Raw genomic sequence first — 23,104 nt, forward strand, 5'->3', positions numbered from 1 at the left:
CTCTCTCTCTCTCTCTCTCTCTCTCTCTCTCTCTCTCTCTCTCTCTCCCCTCACAAACACAGGACAGACACACAGACAACAGCCACTTAGATTGGGTTTAATCATGTGGGGCAGTCATGCGGTTGGAGGAAACGCTGTATTCTGTGTGATGTGGCCACTGGGCTCCTGCCCTGCCGCTGATAAGGCCTCAATTCCACCTGAAGCACAAAGCAACCAGTCACCTGAAAGACTAGAAGGAAATGACTAACTACGAGGCAGCGCTTCTAGCCTGAATTGACTTAAACACATTAAGAGAGAGACGGGAGAGATGGCCAAAGAGGAATAAAAAAGCTCTGCCTTAAAGTTTGCTTTAATCCACGTGTGTGTGTGTGTGTGTGTGTGTGTGTGTGTGTGTGTGTGTGTGTGTTGGCTATTTTTTATCTGAGACTCCCAGCCCCGGGCAGAGAGCCAGTTACTGTAGTGCTTCTCGCGGAGTCCACTCAGAGAAAAAGATGACCACAGGACCAGGGCAATGCAGGTCAAGAGTCACACGCACACTTTACGGGACATTACATTGACTAACATTCATTTGGAGACTTGCCCTAACCTTAACCATAACCGCCACTTTTCTAATCCTAACTTTTACCTTAACCTTTAACCAAGTCTTTACCTTAAAAGGTTATGGAGACGTGTCCCCAAAAGGCTGGCAAGTCCCCACAATGTAAATACACAACAATGCACACAGACAGACAGATAGACAGAGTCCATAAATCACATCGTCCTACACTTTAGACATTTAGGATTTTAAGGAGTAAAAACTTCAGTGTTGAATTGATTTTCTGCTTCCCATCTCTTTTATGCCTGACTTTTTCAATAATCTTGAAAAAGTTTGGTAGGATGGTTCTTCAAGGTAAAGCCATCCTACCAAAGACAACGACTGATTTGAGGCAGAACAACTTAAGAGGAAAAAAAAATAATGAATGGATAATGTCAAGTTTTAGTCTGGAGTTTCAGCGCTGTAATTTTTGATTGCGCTATTTATACCTTTTGATTGTGATGGTGACTTTTGTGTGTTTGTTATTACAGACTGTCATATGTGCATGATTTATGTGAACCTGCTGTAGGAACATGATGCTTCAGCATGGTGTGCTGACCCACTAATGACTGTTCCTAAAAATAATTGCACCAGATCACATTTCTTCCTATAGCTGTTATTAGGTCTGCATGTTTATTTTTTTAATATTTGATGAGTACTGAATATCTTGTACATCACAGTTAACTATTTTGCTGCTGTGTTTTAGAAATGTCTTTGTATTTTACTATGGCATCCATTCCTGTGCAGTATAAACATTGTTGTATCATTGTTATATTACAACTATAATACCATTCAACAATGATTTAATGATTTATAGAAACAACTTATGCAGACGTGATGTTCACAGCATTGGATGATACCGCTTTATAATGTGTCAAAAGTTTAATAATTGATTTCTATACCATACCAAACTGAATGGAAACCAGTGCCTGTCAGGAATATGTGATCTGTGATTTCTTACAATACTGTTACTGACAGGAGATCAGTAAGATTCATATTCACTTTTTGTATATTAATAATGTTCACACCAGGCCTGTTGCTTTGCAGTGCTGTTATTTTTTTCAGATTTTATTTGAGTTAAATTATGATGACTATATTGCATGTTTACAAGGCTTGAAGTTGCAATTCATAATATTCTACTGTGATTGAATGTTTTTATAATTCAACAGCAAAATAAAAGCTATATTATTCATATTCATTCATGCAGCAATTCATTAAATGTTATTATAACACATAGAGCAGTATAACCTACATGAAAGAGCAGTATGGTATGATAGAGGTAGAGCGGGTCGTCTTCTAATCAGAAGATTGAGGGTTCGATCCCCGGCTCCTGTCCATGTCTGTGTGTCCTTAGGAAAGACAATTAACCCCAAATTTCTCCCTGAGCTGTGCCATCAGTGTATGAATGTGTTTTAAATGGGTGAATGCTGACATGAAGTGTAAAGGGCTTTGAGTGGTCTGAAGACTAGAAAGGAGCTATACAAATGCAGGTTCATCCATTTACCATTTGTTGACTGTATCCGATATTGTGTTGATCAAACTATAACATGTTTTATTGCTTGTGTATAGTGATTATTACAGAAGATTTGGAACTTTAAAAAAAATTGCATACTGAATCACAAATGCAAGTGTTTGTCTTAAAATATCTACCTTAAATTATTTCCCCATATCGTTCAGCCAAAGCAAAACATCTGGTTGATTTCTTCAATCACAACATGACACCACAAAACCTTCATCTGGACACTGTCAACATCGTTCACTGCACTTCTTCTCCAACAGATGGGGGGTGCAAAGGAAGCCTGAAATCCTGGCAAAGGGCCCGAGAAAGGGATGTGAAGCCTTGGAAGACTATAGGTGTACACATCTGTCAGCTTTACCGAACACTAAACGCTCTCTGCCTCATTAACACTACTATGGAAATTGCCTCCTATTTCTTACACAGGCTTTTAATTTGTCTTTCATTGCCAGCTGGCATTGTTTGCTTGTTACAAACCACTGACTAAGACCTTTTCCTTCTTGTCTGACTGTTGTGTGCAGAGCTATGGCCGATACAAGGATAAAGACAGAAAGACAGAGACGTACAGTATATGAGCCAGGTTTAAGCAAAAAGGTGTTTGTTTTGATAATGGCTGCTATAAACCACCAAGTTTATCATTCTGACTTTTCCATCCTGGCTCCCTCTCATAGACATTCACAAGTAAAGAGATGACCGTAATTGCAGTCAAGCAAACACACAAATGCTGAACCATATTCTTACAGATAGTACACAGCACCATACACTCACATACACACACACACAAGCGGGGACGAATGGAGATCAACTTATTTTATTTCTGGATGTCTGTCAGATTGTGTTATGAATACAGATGGCAGTTAGGGCTGCACTGACAGGCAGCAAGACAGACAGTCGAGCAGCTGTTCGTTTGCCCTAATGGAAAGTACTTTGTGACACGTCCCCGCTGCCCCAAAGATTTGTTCTGAAAGGGAACACGCACAACAGTGGCCCATCACATTAAACCTCCTGAGACTAGACTGTTTTGCCTCTAAGTAACATTTGCTCCCTCATCACATCTCGGCAGGGAGGCGCTGCAGCAGAGGCATTTTAAGTTTGTGTTTCTGGACGAGTTGGTTAATTTTCAAACCGTATCTTTCTCAGAGTTTTTATCAGTTTTTCTAACTGCTTTAAAGTCTATCTCTTCTTATTTGCTACTTTTTTGATCCTTCCAGTTCGTAAAAAAGCATGTAAGCTGTCTACTGTAAGTGGATAAACCCTAATACACTATCTGGAAAAGAAATGACATGCACAAATCTAAAAATGACGTGGCACCTTGAATATAACATCTCATAAAATGTTTTAAAAGTCTTAAAACTTTGCACGTTGTTGCAATGCACTAACCTAGTTTTTCTAGGCCCCTTTGACAAAATACTGAGGAAGACGTTGTAGAGTTGTAAAAGTTAAAATTAGAAAGAAACCCCCTGACTTAAACAGGAATCACGTACAATTCCAAGCAGCCACTTGTCTTTCCTTTTTCTGCTTTCAAAAGCAGCTTAACTCTCAGCTGAACGAGGTGTAGACAGACAGCAAATCTGTAAGAAGGCACCATTTTCATTGTACTGTACCAGCATGAGGCTGAAATGACAGCAGGTGCTCGTGATCAGTCGTCTTCCCACACAATTCTGTACACAGTGTGTGTGTATTGGCAACTTACCTCTCTGTCTAACCCCCCACTCGCTTTTTACCCTTCCCCCTATCCTTAATCCTGCATACAGTAAGTGTGCCTGGAGAGTTAATGAGCTTACCTGTGTCTTTATTAAATTTGAACAGCCTCTGCTCAGGCTGCTTCTAAAGATAGATTTTTCCGATGAATCTGACATTCAGCAAAGCAGCTTTTCTACCTTTGCGGAACATGACAGCCCTCATAATTGTCAATGCAGCGGAAAAAAGAAAATAATCCTCAAGAAATACAGGCACACAGTGTATTAAATAACCACATGCTTCAAAAACACCAACAACCATTCACGTGTTACAGCTGATGCATTACATCGGATAGTATCAGACAGAGTGGAAAGTTCTGCTTCCAAGAGTTTCCTCCAAAAATCAAACAATCTGACAGTCCCTGCCTACTTTCTGCTGCATTTTGCTGCAAAGAGTTACGGTTGCTCATTTCAACTTTGTACATCTTCCACCAAGTAGACTGCTACACTGATCATGACTCCCTCTGAGGAGAAAGTCCTTGAAAGTGCTCTCCTTTTACAATTTTAACTTGCAGAGCTGGTGTTCAACACACAGCAAGAGATATAAAACAACCGAGGAGCTCAGCAATTCTTTTGCCCTATTTAAATGTTGCCTTAAAACTTCCTACACAACCGAGACATTATACATTTGTAAAAGACTATTTGCATATTACATCACCTCTTACAGTTTGAATGTCTCCCAGCTATACTGGGACAGGTAGCAGTGACTCCCATGGTGAGAGGTGTCATACTGCAGCGACCAAGGACATGATCCCTCACTGGCTTCCCACCTACAATCAGTAGGTTGTGTTTGTTGGAGCACACAACTTAGCAGGAGCTTCGACAGTAACCTGAACCCCAAGTCTCTTTGGCAGTCAATGAGAATGTTGCCCCTGCATCATATGTGTCTATCATGGGTGTGTGAAATATAACCTCATTAGAAACATGCATCATTATTACAGCAAAATTCTTTTTAAGGTGTCCATTGACAGTGCAGCCCTGGTTTTTGACTGACAAAATATAAACCAAAATCTGCGGACGACATAGATGTTTACTAATGCAGTAGTAAATAAATGAATAAATAAGTAGATGACAGAATATAAGAACAGGAACACAAAGACAAATGTCTGTTTTAGAACATGAGGCCACAAAGGTTACTTACTCATTTCTATGTTTGCTGCACACTCCCTATCTACAATAGGATATAGATTGTTATTTTTCTACGATCGACAATTATACATAATTATACCTATTTTTATGTAAACGTCAATCAGCCAGTGACATCGGTTTGTTGGAGGATTAAAGACTATCTCGAAATCATCATTCTGCAATCTATGTTAATGAATAGAATGAACAGGTGCTATACAATGACACATTATATTGCCACCTAATATTAAATCTTATAAAACCAACAAATTTACATATTTGATCATGGCCTTGATGTTGCACAAAAAAAAAAAATCAGTGGCAAGTTCCTTTGAGAAAATAAAAAGAAACATTGAAAGATTGCAGCCTTTTCAGATGAGCCCACTGTGAGCTTGTGTGGAGACAGACAGCTGGCCTTGTGATTGTAACACATTCAACATTCTTCTGGGAAAACTTCACAATTGAGTGACTGAACACCTGATGCTATTCTATGTGGTCTTTCACACTTATTTATACTGCTTATTCACTCCTTATCTTAAGCCGCATTTCCACCAAGCGGTCCAGTTGAGTTCTGTTCAGTTTGTTCAACATAATAACATTTCTTTCAGATTTTCCATGAGCAAAAGTTGTTGATAGTACCAGGTATGCTTTTTGGTACCACCTTCCAAACAAAATGAGCCGATGCTAGGAGGGAGTAAAAATACCCAAGACAAATCCGCCACTTTTAAGTAGTCAAGCTCTCGTCAATAGCGAATTAGCTGATAATCATGCCTGCATCGAGGCGGTACTATCTATAGTGGAAAAGAGATCAAGCACCTGCCTGGTACCAAAACGCGAATCGAGTTGAGAAGAGCCATACGATGCAATGAAAATAAGGCTTGAGAGACTGCGAGTATCTGAATACAATGACCGAGTAATTCGGTACCCTTCATGGGTTACCTGCTTTATGCAGCACGCTTGCTTGACATGAAGTAATAAAAATGACCTCATATGCACACTTGTCAAATACTGGATGATGGAATAACTGAGCAAATGTAAAATGAAATATAATTGCAAATATATGCAAATGTCATCTTACATGTGGATCAGAAATGCTTCAGCAAGACACCTATTTTTATTCTATAAAATTTATCCACGGGAAAGTTAGGAGCTGACCAACATCATATCATTTCAGATTTTCCAAAGTTTCAAGGACATAATATATCTCACCACATCTCAGTCTAACCTGATCCGAGAATGTATGTGTCAAATAACATGCGCACACACACACACACACACACACACACGTACCTTTGTCCTTCGTAAAATGCCCCTAACCGAACACACAGAGCTCAAATCCTTTCCCATCCCTTTCCTCTTTGTGACAGAGATTTCTGGCCAACTAGGCCACCGTATCACCGAGGGTAAGCACCGTGTGTATCTCAGAGCTAGTGAAGCAATCATGCAAGGCCCGGACTAATCCGTGACACCCGTTAGCCATCCCCGAGACAGACCAGCACTGACAGGGCCCTGCTGCCCTGCGCCTGGTGCTACACCCATCACTGCTAACATCTTTATCAGTGGGACAGATGGATTGCAGGCCAGCATATTCTCCTGGTCATAACAGAGGAGGGGGGGAGGAAAGAAGAGAGAGGAAGGGGAAGCAGACAGAGAGACAGCCAGGTGCAGGGAAAGAGCCCAACGTTGAATTAGAAAAAAAAAAACAAAGACTGTCTGTCAGTGAGTTGGAGTGACAGGAGTGAAGAGGTCCATCATGGCCTTGTTATGGGGATCTGGGGGAAATAAGCCCGGTCAGACATGGCATTGAATTAGCAGAGCCAGAGAGAAGAGGAGGCGAGATGAGGAGTCCAAGAAAATGAAGGGAGGATCAGTATATTGCAGGAGGAATGATATAACAAGGAAGGAAAAGACACGTGAAGGGCAAAAGGTGCTCGGTGTGGAGGGAGACAGGTATGCCAGCGTCTGCTCCGATACCAGCAGCTAGTACAAAGGTTTAACAAGGTTCCCAAGGACAGTTGATCAAATTCAACACAGCAAAAAATCCCACACACAGTGCACCTAAGACTAAGAGTAAACACACTGAGATGATATTATCCCATTTTGATTGGCAGGAAAAAACACAACTGGAGAAATATTCATCTTTGTTTATGGAGCATACTTTACATATCTAGCCTGTCAGACGACAGAGCTACAGAGGGATTCCATATCATTTTTCTCTCCTCTTCATAAAAACAGGATTAGAGCCCTCGCTATAAAATTAATCAGGTCAGAGCCAAATCCCCTACAGAAGTAAAATGTAATAAATTTCATAGTAGGATACCTTAGCTTATGATGTTAAAAATGGAAGATAGATTACACTGAATCCTCTATCCTTAAAAATAATGTTGTAAGGAGAAAAGAACTGGCAGTTTTGCTTGCTGTTGAGCTAATTCTTACATCTTTTATGAAAGGTTTTTAGTATTCTCTATATGTTCATATTTCAATAATGCATCGGTAATTATCAGTGCACATTTAGCAGCTTTTCACTTCGAATGAGCTGCTTTAAAGTCAAACCGAAATTTCTTTACTTTTTCCTGAAATCATTATATATCCCTATCTTAGTTCTGACTTGTGTCGTCTTGTTAATTTTCTCAAAATTGAAAATACCATAAAAAAGCAATTTAAATTTCATTTGAGGCGGGTAGAGTAGCAGGACATTACATCGACCAATGAGCAGCCAGACAAAAAAAAGTGAGCTGTACCTATCGGCCAATCACTCATCCTCACTGTTTGTCCAGGGACAGTGAGGATGTTTTTATTTTTACCTCAAATCACACAGAGTTCACAAGAGTGAATTTATTCCAGAGGATCCTCTCTATTTAGATACTTCAGTTCCAAAGTCTATACATCAGCCTAGCAGGCCTAGACCTTTTGAACTTTTGAAGTATACTGAGTCTACATTAATACCTTGTTGTCCATTGAATTGTAAGTCGCTTTGGATAAAAGCGTCTGCTAAATAACTGTAATGTAATGTCCACTGCTTTATCCCATCTGTGAATGGAACTTGTGATTTGCTCTGGACCCATTATGCAGAGGCAGCTAATGCTAGACGCCCTCCTTTGTATAATGTGAGGAAAACACAACGCTGAATATGCAAGAGCTGCCCATTACTCAGCAGGAAAAAGATACGTCTGCTGAAGTCAGTTCTAACTTAGCAAGCTTGGGTAATAAGCTTACATGTGGAAGCTTGATAACCTGTTCCTCCTCCCTATTGTATAATGTTAAATTGCAGTACATAACCAATGCTGTGTGCTTGTTGATGAAGGGGGAAAAAACACCTTCTATCAATGTTTGTAGGGGGTTAACAGCAAGTCTCCTAGCAAGACCAGCTCTTAAATGTCAATCAACTGTAAACAATAGAAAATGCCCCACCCAGAGGCCTCTCACAGGGTTTCCATCAATATGTGAAAAAACATTTTTGGCTTCTTTTGAAAAAGAAAGAATATAATGCACAGCAGTTGCTGTATCATTGTAGGCTGACATTACTGTCGGTTTCTAAGCTAGAGTTAGGCAAAACTGGCATGGCCAGCGGGAGTCTCTTGACCTCCCGCCTCAAGATATCTGAATAACAATGCGTTCTGAGTACCCACGAGTCTTCCCTTTAAAGACATGCCCACTTATTGTGAATCCAATGCCTCGCAATTGTTTGCATGGAGTGTAAACGTGTTATTTTTCCATATTCCCCAAATATTTCTGCATGCTGAGGTCCCTAAACAGTCTCAGAATTGCTTAAATTGTCTATGATTGAAAACCTGAGACTCTTGAGCATCCGGTGAGCGCAACTGTATTCATGCATGATGATATTAGTCCACATAGAAGCCATTTTATTGTATTGAGACCATTTTTTTTAACTTAATGTCACTGTGTAAAAGGACCTGAACTCGAGGATAATCACAGCCTCATGAAACTTTACAACCACAACCTAGGACATTCAGATGATGTATGGTTTGAAAATAAGGGGGTTTCTGAGCAGTTTCTGAAACAGAAGTATTAGTTATTCAATCGCCTAAAAATGCAACCTCCAATTGTCAAATGATTTTGGACAATCGAGCATGGATTGTTCAATGGTGCTCCTTTAGGTATTTGTGGCTAATGTGATATTTTGGAGGTATTTTTGACAATTTTTGAGAAGTCAAAAACATTTTGCACCACATCTGCGAAACAAATGGCATCAACCCACAAATTGCTGCAACAACTTATGAGACATAAATGACCATGGGAGTTGGCATCCTATACTTCCATCATACTGTTCTACGCCCTTATACACTCTAAACTTACTACATTTGAACAAAACACAATGTGTATTAAAGTTTTATGTTTAGAAAACAAATTGAGGCACTGCTGAGCTGCATCCCAAATTAATCTTCAGGTTCCCAATTCCCCCCCCCCCTCCCGCTGATTATTATTTCTTTCCAAAGCATGAAACTGATGCTCACTTGTTTTATAATTCTGTTACATAAAGTAGAACTTCAGCAACTTCAATGCAGAAAGATGAATTAGGGAGGAAAAGGAGAACAGATTCCCTGCTGGCTGATCTGAGGACGTACTCACGAGTGGAGTGGTGGTCTGAGGCAAAGACTTCACAAGTTATGAATAGCTGTCTCTACGCATAGAGCTGTGGTAGGTAGGTCTAAGGAAAAACAGAGGCACCCTACGTGGGGATAATGTTTGCTGAATTCAAACAAAATGTCAATTCATAAAACCCAGCTAGACTGGATTTAATGAATAACAACAGGAAGGAACACATCTCCTGAAAATTCATTTGCTTTTGTTGCTTTTTATTTTACTCTCTCTCTCTCTGTATCCTTCTATGTTGGACTCTTTCTATTCCTCTTTTATCCTTCCCTCTATCTTTCTCTGCTTGAGTCCTGCAAGCTGGATGACAAGCTTTTAAAGCTTACATCGCCTCTACATGAGATTCTTCTGAAGGAAGAGATTTTGGAAAGTTCTATGAAAAGACTTGAATATTAGGTTGAATAATTTATACAGTGAAAGCTTGAGAGCTGCCGCAGATACAGACTCTCAAACACACTCACAATACGATGGCGGTCATTTGAGAGGTCAGAGAAGATTCATGAGCAGGTAGGAAGCGGTCAGGGAGAGTGGAGGGTAGAGGATTTATATGGGGAGCTTAGCGCCTTCAAACACTTGTTCTTTAAAAGCTCCATTTCTTAATGCCGTTAAACGGATCTCTTCCTAGTGCGAAATGAGAACATTTACTGGGACACGAACGTGGTGCTCTCTGCACGGCCCTGCCGCGCCCTCTGAGCTGTAACATTTCACATCTGTGCTGTGCTCCTTACAAGCTCCCCTGACACCCCAATGCATCATGGGAGGGCTGTAGGGTTGGTTCGGTTGGGGCAAAGCGGGATGCGTCTTAAAACCTGACAATAGCTGTCGGCATTTCCATGATGAACAACACAAGTCAGTGTTACAACTGTACCTCAAGGCACATGGAGGGTCTTTTTCTACAGGACCTCATTCTTGTTTCACCTCCAGAGGTGAGAAGGAAGGATGAAGACGGGAAAGAAAACAGCTTTGGCAGCAGCTTTTGACAAATTCACCATGAAGTGGCAGAAACGACCAATAGGTGCAATTTATTGTGTGCTATTTTCTATTTTTTGTCCATCTACGTTTTATTTTATAGCGTGACTGCCAGACTGTTAGCTTTTCACTAATGCCTTAAGGCATTGCTGACTAAACAAACCATCACTGAACCACAACACATCTACTCCCACTCCTGCGCCCCGATTCCCTTATCTTTCCTCTGCACCCATATCACCCAGTTACACTGATACATGTCACATGTTCTGTACACACAAATAGACAGTGTGATTCTGTACTGGACATTTTCTGAGCCTTACTTTTACAAGACAAGGACATACATGTTTTTTTACATGAGAAAGTAAAAGGTAAAAGTGAGTTAGATTAGTCCTTGAGTGGGTGAAAACACATGTACATGAAATGTGTAGCCTCGAGGTATATGTGTCCCATTTCAGTTTGCGCTTTGCATTGTTTTCTGGTAATGTGTTTACCTGATGTCCTGATGAACTCAGAATCCAGTACATTTCCACAGCGTTAATTCCATCTGTACAACAACAAAGTCATGTCATGCCATCTGTTGCTCTGACTTTTTCTTTTAAACATAATTACTACTCTTACTCACTAATTACCACCAATTGCATCTACTTTGCCTTTTTTGTTTTACCAATAATAAGCTACTTATTATAAATGAAAACAGTATTTCTATTGTATAGAGAAAGTCAGAGCAGCAGACTGGTATGATATGGTATGCTTTGACATAACTGTGCTGCTGTAATGGTGGAATTAGTACAGACTATTGAGAGGGACATTGAGTGGGTGTCATGTCTTGAATGTGAAGCAGAGATGTGAAATGGTTATAGTGAAATAGTGAAGAGAAGGGTTCTGCAATAGGTTCTGAAATATTTGTATTTTCTGATTTACATTTCATTTTCAGGAATGATTTGCATTGCAATATAAATAGAGCCAAAGAAAAACTAAAGATCCATAAGTAACTATGGAAGAATGAACTCTGGAATAAGCCAAAGCTCAGACTAACTAACAATGTCAAAATAAAAGAAAAATACGACACCAAACCTTATAAAAAATCCCAGAGATGGCTGAGGCCCCTATGTGCTCCATTAAGAACCATTACCTTCCCACTGACAATTGAGGTAGGCGGAGACAAAGATATTCCTAAAGAACAGCATTTATGTGTTTTCCTCGGTGTTGTTGATGATGAATTTCATTTTATGGAAATGGCATAATTTGAAATGTTCTCTTTTTTAATTTTTGAGACTGTATGATTGGTCACGTGGCCATCCTGGTTGTCGTTGCTGTCCAATGTCTTGCAAGCCTATATGGGCTGGGTCACCATTTGGTGCAGAACACTCAAATGTTTTTAATGTAATTTGACATCAGCCCTCCCAAGATGAGTGAGGTGAAGAAGGCAAGATCGGCATCCCTACCAGGCCCATACCATCTACTAGAATGCCAGGATGATCTGAAATTCCTCTGAAGTCTGATGAGGGGGCAGTGTTGATCCCAAAATAAAACAATTCAAGCACTTTCTGTATGGATGATTTAACAACTGTCCCCTTCCTGCATCTGAAGATACTGTTATTTAGCCCACTGCATGGTAACGAGGAGGAAGTGGACCCAATCTTAAGTTGTTCAGTGTGCTAGGATTGCTCTTCACTTCAAGAATGCGGTTGACCAAATCCAACATGGGAAAGCCGGTCTTAGTCTTGTCAGAAAAGTTCTCCAATGGCACAAGGCAACATCAGTCCAGAAGAGACAACTCGTGGTAGAGGAGATGAGAAGACAGGAGGAGGAAGAGCAACACACCAAGGCCATCTCAATGGCCAAGCAGGGCCAAAGGACTAACTGGGAGAGCCTGGAAAAGAGGAAAGTCTGGAGGGATCTTGGCTTAGTTTTTGTCATCAGAGCCACTTATGACCTTCAACCCACGTCCCGAAACCTGAAGCTGTGGTTTGGAGAAGACCCTGCTTGCTCCCTTTGCCAAGCACCTGATGCACAATGAGCCTTGCCCAAGGGCGTTAAACTTGGCAGCATAGCAAAGTTCTCAGACAGCTGTCATCAATCGTGGAACAGAGGCAAACCACCACAAATGCTTTCCTACAAACTTCAACAGGAAATGTACCCTTCACAGCATTTGTAACAGCAGGCCAATGTCCAAAGCACCAGATGATATCAATAGATGGAAGTAGTCTGCAGGCTGCTCAGGATTGGAAAATGTACATGGAATTGATTGAAAAGCTTGTGTTTCCCCTAGATATTGTGACTGCAACACTCCAGCCAGACATGGCCAGGTGGTCCACAACAGCCGACTGGCATACATTGTGGAATTGACAGTACCATGGGAAGAAGAAAAAGACCAAAAACTTTGAACTGGCAACTGAAGCTGCCCGGAACGGCTGAAAGACCCAAGATGATCCTTGTAGGAGTGAGATGCAGGGGATTTGTTGCTACATCTACGACCAGTCTATTGAGGATTATGAGGCAAGAGGTCGACAAGCCATCAAGTCCTCATCAAATGCAGCAGAAAAACAATCAATTAGCTTTAGATTAAAACAAAAGACTACTGGACTGCAAGATGAATACTGTAGAGTATGGAACATTGATGAACCTCTGGGCTTATCAATTAAACATCGAAGAAGGAGGGTGTCGACCTGATGACCCCGATGACGTATCTAACCTCCTTTTTACTACTCCAATCCCACTGACAACATTAAATATCCAGATTTACCACAGGGATTGAAACATCTAGTCATAGTAGCTAAAAATGTGTTATTATTGAAGATATTTGTATTTTATTTTATTTGAGAATTTAAAGTAATTATCATCATATTGTGCTTGAGCTCTCGTCTGTTGGGGCAGTGATTATAATGTACCGTATTTTCCGCACTATAAGGTGCACTGGATTATAAGGCGCACCTTCAATGAATGGCCTATTTTAGAACTGTTTTTATATATAGGGCGCACCAGATTATAAGGCGAATAGAAGCTACTACAGTCAAACGTTTGACTGTTCGAGTTTGTCCTCTAACTGTGGCCATCTCGCTTTGTTCCCTCGGAAACTCTTTTTAGTCTTCTTTACTTGGCACAGGTCATCTTCTTGCTTCCTCCACTTCCGTACCATTGATTCATTAATGTTGAATTCTCTCGCTGCTGCTCTATTCCCATGTTCGGCTGCGTAGCTGACAGCCTTGAGTTTGAACTCAGCGTCGTAAGCGTGTCTCTTGAAAGGTGCCATTTTGGGGTCTTTATACACACAAGTGGTGTTGGACTAGGAGTAAGCACAGTACCGGTGTTTACCGCTATTACTTCGGCGACGCCCCTGACTACGGTAGCTGTAATGCTGCAAGCGGTGCGGCTTTGTAGTTTACCAGTCGTACTGAAACATTTTGACAGAGCGCCGTGTACAACCAGTATAGATCAACCAATTAACCAATTGATCCATATATAAGGCGCTCCGGATTACAAGGCGCACTGTCGTTTTTTGAGAAAATTAAAGGCTTTTAAGTGCGCCTTATAGTGCGGAAAATACGGTAAGTGTGCAATTAAGGACTGAGGACCCTCCACGATCTGAGTGGACTAAATTAATTTGCTTGTAATCTGCACAGTTATAATTTGGGGTGAGGGAAAAAATTGATACAGCATAGTATCGCGACATTTTGCGTGGCAATATTGTATCAAAACACAAACGCCAAGTATCAATCTTTTATTTTATAAACTATTAATATTGCAATTAGGAATGTGGGAATAACTGATTCAGCGATAACTGCAGTTATATAAGTCACGGTTTCATAACCATATGGTGTCCTGATTCCTGTATTGAGACACGGTTTTTGTGTGTGCAGTGAAATCTCCTCTTGCGTGAGTCATGCAACATGTGTGTGTGTGCGCCGGTTTGCTTTGTGTGTTTGAGAGAGTCTTGTCACTTATCTGAAGCTTGCTGTAAACATTTCAGAGATCAACATTGAATCTTTCTAGTCACTGGACGGATAGTAATACACTGTGAATGACACATCCGTGTTGAAATCGGCAGGAGGAGAGCTAGTAATGTTAGCAACGGCTGTTGTTTTAATGGAGAAGAGCCGTACGTCTCTGACATGGAGGTTCCAATTACTTACATTGCGGTGCGTTCAAACTCTATTTAGTAAAAATGAGTATTGGACGAAAGCTAATTATAATGTTATCATGATGTTTTCATATGTAATATTGCAAAATGTAGTTTTGGTGAGAACCTTGAATAAATCCAGGTGCTTGAAGGAGATGTTTTCACAACATAAATATATATTAGAGAGTGATTTATGACCTGCTTAACTTCTTAACACTAGCTCTAAGCAGTCCATAATACATCATTGAAATTACAATTGTCAAGATTTTTTAATCAATAAAAACACAATCTTTTATTTCTTAATCATTTGAATTGTGTGATTTATGTAAATCACCACTACATATGACAAAGTAAAAGGATAGAGTTGATGATGGTAATGAATATTTTAGTTCATTGGCTAAAGGCCTTTAATAAGAAATGGATTGAAGTGGGATAAACCGTGTGAACACTTTATCGTATTAGAACAGATGTTGACAAACTAAATAAGTTGCAGTTGAAAATAGAAAATGAATCGCAATATATTGCAACGTTTGATATCACAATTACCATATTGCAAAATGTTTAAAACTGCAATAATATTGTATCGTGGGGCCTCTGGTGATTCCCAACCCTGGTAATAACAAATTGGTTAGAGAGCCCATCTGCAACCAGGAGACCTGGGTTCAAGCTTGCTGTTGGGAAGTATCTGCCCTCCCTGTTCATGTGACCTGTGTCCTTGATAAAATGCAGTACATCAGTCAGCTCTAACTGTCTGTCTTCTGACCTCCCTGGAAGGGTTAACCACACACATTTTGTTCGTTGAAACTACAAGGGAAATAAGAAGAAAATTCACCCTTCAAAAGAACCGGCGAGGAATAAAAATAGATGTTTCTCACCAGCGGATGTGTGAACTCAGGGGCATGATCGTTCTTGTCTGTGATGGTAATGGTAGCCGTGGCTGTTCCTGTTAGGCCCACCTCACTTCCTGCCATGTCCTTGGCCACAATCTCTAACTCATATGTTGTGGTCGGCAGTGTCTGGAAAATAAACACAACGTGATTTAGAGTTAAAGATCATACATATATTCTTTCAAACTTTTATATAAGCCTAAAAATGTATTTACAATGATGACAAGTGAAAGAAATCAAAACAAAAGAGGACAATACTCAGTGAAAACAATTGCATATATAAAGGATAGTGCTGTAAGGTTAAAGGCACAACAAAGAAGCAATGCAAGTATACATTTTTTAACAGAATAAAAGACAAAATCAAGTGCAAACAGTGGTAGTTTCTGCATCATAGATGACTCATACGCACACACTATTGTGGTGATAATCTTCAGATAATCTATTTGAGAGGCTGCTCATTAAAAATAATGAATGAGTAGCCATGTGTGTGATCAAATGAATCCACCTAAAGCAAACCTAACACTTATCACCATTTTTACATTGATGCAAGACCCTTTGACAAAGCTGAAAAGCTTTTATAATAGTCCACTAGAGGCTTGAATCTACCATCAAATTGACTGGATAATGGCTGAAAAAAATCATCATAGTGTAAATATGGACCTTCATGCTCATATACCAGTGTTAAAAGCTCCAGTAAACACTTGCGTCATCTCTAGGGAAAGGTCAGGAATCCACATTTTTATACTTTTTAGAACAGATAAGGTAGTCAAAGAGAGAGAGAAAAAAGGGTCCCTAAAGCTATGCAGAAAGGGATCAAATATAAGCATTCTGCGGACGGTTTGAGCTCATCCATTTTAAAAGATTCCAGAGCGGCTTAGAAGCGGGTTTTTACACACATCTTCCACAATGCTCTGGGGCATCTCAGATCAAGAGTTCTAGGCCCTGCTGGAAAAGACAAACTATTTCCCCTTTATATAATCTGCAAAATCACACCATTGACATATTTAGAGATTTTGTGGCTTTTGCAAGGCTTTTAGAATCTCCGAAGATATTTTTGTTGTTGATTTCGATGTTGGAGATGAAAGAATGAGTAATAATAAAACCCAAACTGCACCCATATCTGCTGATTTTACATTCCTACACAAGCTAGGGAGAGGGATCCGTCCTCGACTACAAAGTAGCTTTCCAGAAGCGCAAAACATCCAATTTAGATATTTAATTAATTTACTGGCCTGGCAGCATCTGTAATCTATATAACAATTGGAGAAATCCTGCTCATACATACAGCGAGAGGAAAGCCTTCATAATGATCATAGCAGGGATAATCATTTGTTGCCATAATTCATGCCTAATTGAAATGTTGACTCTGGTGTATAAATAACAGGAGGTAGGGGCTGGTAAAGCCAACATATATTTATCCGCTGCAGTGTTGTCTCCCTACTGGGGGGGTGTTAACTGTCACATGCTTAATAAACTTCATCCTTCTGTCTCACTGAAAATGCTGCTGGAGCTCTCGCCTGCATTGTAGATTCACCTCTGACTGAATGCATACTCTTCTCATTGTCCCCTGGAACAAAAGAGGACTGGGATGCACACACACACACACACACACACACACACACACACACACACACACACACACAAGAAAACCAGGCTCCCGTTTGTTGTTTTGATCAAAAAGCAACAAACCAGAAAACTAAATTGTGGTTTTCCTTGTTGTGTTTGTCGGACAGGCTTTTTATTAGGCCCTTGTTTAACACGCTAACTAAAGTGCCTATAGGAGGGCATTTATAGGCCACCTGATGGTCACTAAGGTACTGCTCTAGCTGAGCCTGTTTTTACAGTGTAGTTACATTAGACAACTGTTCAAGCTCCTTGCAAAAGTGTTTTCTTTCTGAAAGATTTGAATTTCACGTCTTTTTTACAGCATTACATGGTTGGATTTAAGCAGTGGCAGTGAAACAATACTAGTGATCTATTATTTGTGATTTCATGTCTATTTTTATGCTGTCATTTATGCCAGCTCATGGTTTGGCACAAATAAAAAGTAGACTATAATTGTTTGGAATATTTATCCCCTTCAATTGCATTTACATTGATGCTTATTATACAAACTCTGATTAACATTATCAGAGTGTGTATCATTTTCTCTGCCTCATCATGTCCCTGATCTTTATACCCGTGGACAGTCAACCTGATAATTGTTGATGATATTGTTAACTGACAAAGAGCTGTGACCCAACATCCCCTCATGTTGCACACAAATCCTCTGCTCTGCTCAGCGTCAAACTGAGCAGCAGTGGCAGTCGTCAGTGTGTTCGTGTTCTACTTTTGCCTCATCAAAAATAGTGCTCTAATCTATTTCATCTGAGGCAGGCAGGGGGGGGGGATCAAACGATCGATGGGTAGACACCTTGAGGCCGTTTTTAATCATCACATCACAGAGAACGTAGACACAGTGATAAGTATTCACAGAAATCACATTATGAGGTCAGGAGCAACGTAATGGAAGACTTCGGGGCAAAAACTGAATTCTCAAGAGTGGACCTTTTGAAATACCAAATTTACTCAAAACGGGAAACAATTTAAATGTCCTTAACTGTCTTAACTGGTTTTATATACCGGGGACATTATATACAGACGAAGGGACCAGCTGAGAGGCTAGTGGTTCCCTTCTGTCGTGAACTCCATCCATTCAAGCAACTGCTTTCAGGGGGTTCCGTGGAAAGAGTGAGACGATAAACAGGTGTTTCTATCAATAGTTGGTGTCCCTCACAACCAGCTCCTGCTCGATCAAACATTGTGCAGGCAGATGGTGCTCCATGGACCTGTGAGTTTATTAAACCCATGCACACAACCACATGTGAATACACACACATGCTGATTGTAAAAAACACACACACACACACACACACACACGCACACACACACACACACACACAGGTACACGTTTGCCCTCCAGCTGGAGAAGAGAAGGACTCTGGAATACCTGCAGTCTCAGTGGTGTCTAAACACATTGAGCGTGGCCTCCTCTGGCGACTGACAACGTCTTAATGAGTAGTTCCTGAGTCTCAACTCAATTATAAACTCCCTGGAAGTACCTGGCCAAGAAAATCTGTTCAAATTCACGAGAGATACAGAGTTACAGCAATGGGGAATTTTCCCTCCAGGTGTCAGAAAACTTCTACAGGCAAAGTGTTGATTGAGATACTCTTCTCAGTAAGCCCCTTCATTTTTCAGCTCCTTGTTAATTCGTCTGGAAATACTTGATTAAACTTTTGGGAGCAGCAAAAGTGTTGAAGTCAAAGGAAAAAAGTTACTCTTTGGCCATTTCTTCTGTGGGTCTAATTAGACAAAATTAAGTGATTGGCTGCATGTTCAATAGAAATATAAAGCTTTGGTGTTCAACCTACAGTAATATTCCCTCGATACAGAAGGTCTATGTCTTTTCATGCTGTAGTTATTACATGTTTTTCAGCTCACTGGCTTCCAATACTTCTGCAGGTATTAACATTATCACTTCATAAGGATATTATGATTATGATCACACTGTATTGTTGTTTCATAAAAACGTGGTATGCAAATTAATTATCAATATGGAGTATGAAGTTTAAGACTCTACGAGCCTCTGTGAAGGCTGTACTGAGGCACAGCAGTGCTTTGAGCTAAACACTAATATCAGCATGCTAACATGCTCACAATGATAATGCCAACATGCTGATGTTCACGGGATGTAATGTGTGCACCGTGTTCACCATCTTTGTTTATTTTAGTGTGTTAGCATGCTAACGTTTGCTAATGATCACTAAACACAAAGAACAGCTGAGGCTTATGGGAAGGTCGGTTGTCCTATGGTAGATAGAATTTAACCAAAGTACAGGTCAAATTACAAATTTGACCCGATAATGACGCTAGATGTAAAGTCAAGGGATCACCACAGTTATTCCAAATCACAGGAAGCATCAATGTCGGAATTCAATTTCAGGGAAATCCATCCAATAGTTGTTGAGATAAGTCCGGACCAACCGCCATGGCCAACCCTAGAGTAATGCCGCTAGCATGGCTAAAAACCTTCCTATTCATATCTCAATACTGATACTACCTTAGAACCTAGCCTTACAGTAGAGTTTACTGCTGCCCTATATTACGTGTAGGAGTGTGACCGAGCGTCCTGGGTTCGTGTATGAGGGGCACTTATAAGACGGTAATAATCGGAGTCGGGAGACCAGACATCTCGTTCAGCCCAAAGCTTCTCTCTTTATTTTTGTTCCCCCCCTTCGACCAGAGGCGGGAGTTGCTTTACCTCTACGGCAACCCTGAAGGGACATATCATCTCCAATACAAAATGATAAACATGAGTCTGTTACAGGAGTAAAACAAAGTCTACACTGGTACTACTGTTCCTGCTGAGACTACAGGCAGCATAACCTTTGTCCACTCAAAGCTTCATTGAAGACAAGTGTGATCTTTGGTAAATTCTTGGACTATCATAGTTAAGGAAGCACAGTATCCACTAGACGAGTAGCATTGCTTTCTTTCCAATGCACTGTGCAACTTTCATTGTAAAACGTAAGTGGGAGAAAAACCAGGAACCCACAAGTGATTTCATTGAGCGATGGTGTTTGTGAAAGCTGACGAACAAACTGAACAAAGAGCTCATTTAGTCGAGTGTAACAAATGATATGGCAGGCCTTGTTTACGAGACATCTGATCGGAGAATGACATTTCAGACCGTCACATTCTGCCTTGGAAGGATTTCATAAAGCCCTTCGAGTGAGGGCTGATCCCCGGCACAAAGCAAGGAGAGGATGAGAGTAGGAAAGAGAGAGAGGAATGGAGAGGGACAAGTAAAGAAAGGGAGAGAGCAACCTCACATCTCTGAGACACCACATTAACTCTCTGAATAGGTGTGATATTATAAAACTGGCAGTGAGTTCTTTGTTCTCCTCTGGACCTTCACTAGTGCTCCCTCTCAGCCCCAAACCACTGGCTATTGTTCAGGCTCCTTTTCAAATTCTTAGAGAAATGATGACAGACATAAAAAGGCTTCGGGGAAAAAACAGAGCTATATGAAAATCCACTAGTGACAGTATTTCTACAAGAGCAACATTATTCCTCTCACCTTTATGCCTTCATCATCCTCATCTTTCTACCTCTCTTTCTTTTTATCCTTCTGGCGGAAAGCTCTTTTTCACTGAACTGTACACATTTTCAGGATGCAAGGTTCACTTTGCCGTCATGAGTCTCTTGAGATTGTTTCTCACGGTGCTTCCATCCATCATTGTCACAGCCCATTTATACTCATTTTCTCTAAATCGCTGTGATGTGTGGGAGCGGCTACACTAATATTTATGAAGTTTTTAGACTGAAAGCTGTAACTGTCCTGTTTTCTGTCGGCATCACTCACAAGATGGGTTCACGACTTTTCAGGATCCACTGTCCTTGTTCCATACAACACATTTAAAAGTCTGTAAGGCTGCAGCAGTCAGCGTGAATCAAACTAAGTGGGTTTCCTCCACAGTACACAAGTATCTCTTTGTGTTACTATCCTCCACTGCAGCTCAACAAGGAAACACTCTAAAACTGCTACTAAAAGGACGGTCATTTTGGAAGCTATCCACTTGATTTGAACTCAGACTGCTAAAGCCTAATATTAACTTCAGATAAATAGGAATACATTTTTTATCAAAGAATTAGAACTGTGGATCTCTCACTGACCTGAAGACAGGTTTGAACAACATTGTGAACATATCCTTTTTTATCAAGACAAAGACATAAAGAAACAAGACAAAGAGTCTGCAGCCATGCTTGCAGCTCTGTTGAGCCAGCTGTACTTTCAGCTAAATGCACTACTAACATGCACACTGCATGCTTACATGATCAAAGTAGCAATGCTAACATGCTTATATAGCAGATACAACATTTAGATGAATCACTTAAAGTTAAGAGGATCGGTAGTTCATCTTGAGGGTGGGCATGAATATGTGAACCAAATTTAATGGCAATCCAAAAGCTGTTGAGAAGTTTCATTTTAAACCACAATTTGTCACGTCCGAGGGGCAGATCAGAGACTCAAGCGCAGACACAGACACTGGAGACGAGATGAAGTTGAAAACAAGGTATTTTACTGGTCACCAAAAAAGTAATAAACAAGAACTTAAAGCAACTCCAACAGGGAGCGAGCAAAAAGTCACAAAAAAAAGGCATAGTCACAAACCATGGAACGTAAAGAGACAACACGAGGAATAAACACGATGAGCACAGGGGGAGGAACATGGCGCACAGGGGGGGAAGAACAAAGACGATCTGACAACCAGAACACAGGGGAAAGCAGGGGAGTATATATGTGTGTGGGGTGATGAGTAGATTGCAGGCAGGTGAGTTGAATGAGTGCAGTGTGGGGTTGGCAGAGGAAAGAGCCAGGGGCAGGTGATTGAGCACAGGTGAAGTGAATGAAAGCAATCAGGAGACACTCAGACACAGAGACACAAGAGGGAGCCGGGAGGAGACCAGGGGCGGAGCCACAGAGACATAAAGACACAGGAACGCAGGAGGCAAAGCCTAAACCGCGACACAATTGTCATTCTCATGGTGGTGCTAACCAAGTTACTAGGATTCCTCGTCTGAAGTCTGTAAAACATGTCAATCCATTGAATGGTTGTTGGAATATTTCAGTATAAACCAAAGTGGTTGACCGACCGATCAGCAGGCTGACTAACCAACAGACACATATTGGCATAGGGCCATCTGCTTGAATGGCTAAAATAAAAACCAAACGCCTCGGTTGAAATCTCTCATGAAACCGACTATACTCATTTTTCTCATTTCACCTCTTTGGGTTTAACTTGACCTTTTTCAAGATGCTCCGAACTTGTAGCTGCTGGACAATAGACAGCTCATTAGGTAATGGCAGGCTGTCTGCAGCCGACTACGTTGCTGTGCTCACAGAAAGTCAGCTAGATGCAGATCACAGATCAACTGGAGTGACACCAGTTTATAGTATCACCCCTCAAGCTGGTATCACAAGAGTGCTATACCATTGGAGGGGCTCCACTCTGGCGCAGAGCAGGTGTGTGTGTGTGTGTGTGTGTGTGTGTGAGAGTGAATGTGTGTGTCGGTGGTGGCTGACATGAGCTTTAGTAACTCAGGAACTCCAGTCACAGTATCAGTCACATTATTTTTTCAAATGCCAGTCACACTTTCATATCAGTGTAAAATACAGAGCTTCACTTAGTTATGCATATGTATTAATGCACTGCTTTTCTTTTTTTTTTTTACCAAAAATTTGATTCCAAACTCTCTCTCAGACATTTCAGCTCCACTTCACCTCACAGGTCGCTGACAGCCTGCTGCACTCCACCTCTATAGACATATGATTAATCACTCTGACAATAGTTAATTACAGTAGGAAGGCAGCCACGTGAGACCCTTATCTGGGCCACTGCAACCTACGCAAGTGATCCATTTCTTTCATCAGCCTCTTAAGCGGGGTTAGCATTCACATATGGGGGTGGTAGTGGGAGTGTGACACTTTGATAACAGTGTTTAATTTTATGCGTC

The 23,104-nt window shown here is 40.7% G+C and overlaps 1 protein-coding gene across 1 annotated transcript in view; it reads right to left on the bottom strand.

Moving 5' to 3' along the window:
- The window catches only part of cdh13 (cadherin 13, H-cadherin (heart)), a 290,291-nt gene that overhangs the window by 42,577 nt on the left and 224,610 nt on the right, over positions 1-23,104 (bottom strand). Inside the window, exon 9 of the mRNA XM_031857204.1 lies at positions 15,533-15,673. Coding sequence (XP_031713064.1) covers positions 15,533-15,673 — 141 coding nt within the window. The remainder of the gene's footprint in view (positions 1-15,532; positions 15,674-23,104) is intronic.

Source organism: Anarrhichthys ocellatus, unplaced genomic scaffold (assembly GCF_004355925.1).
Source record: "Anarrhichthys ocellatus isolate YVR2014 unplaced genomic scaffold, GSC_Weel_1.0 scaffold2, whole genome shotgun sequence".
In the NCBI taxonomy this organism is placed as follows: domain Eukaryota; kingdom Metazoa; phylum Chordata; class Actinopteri; order Perciformes; family Anarhichadidae; genus Anarrhichthys; species Anarrhichthys ocellatus.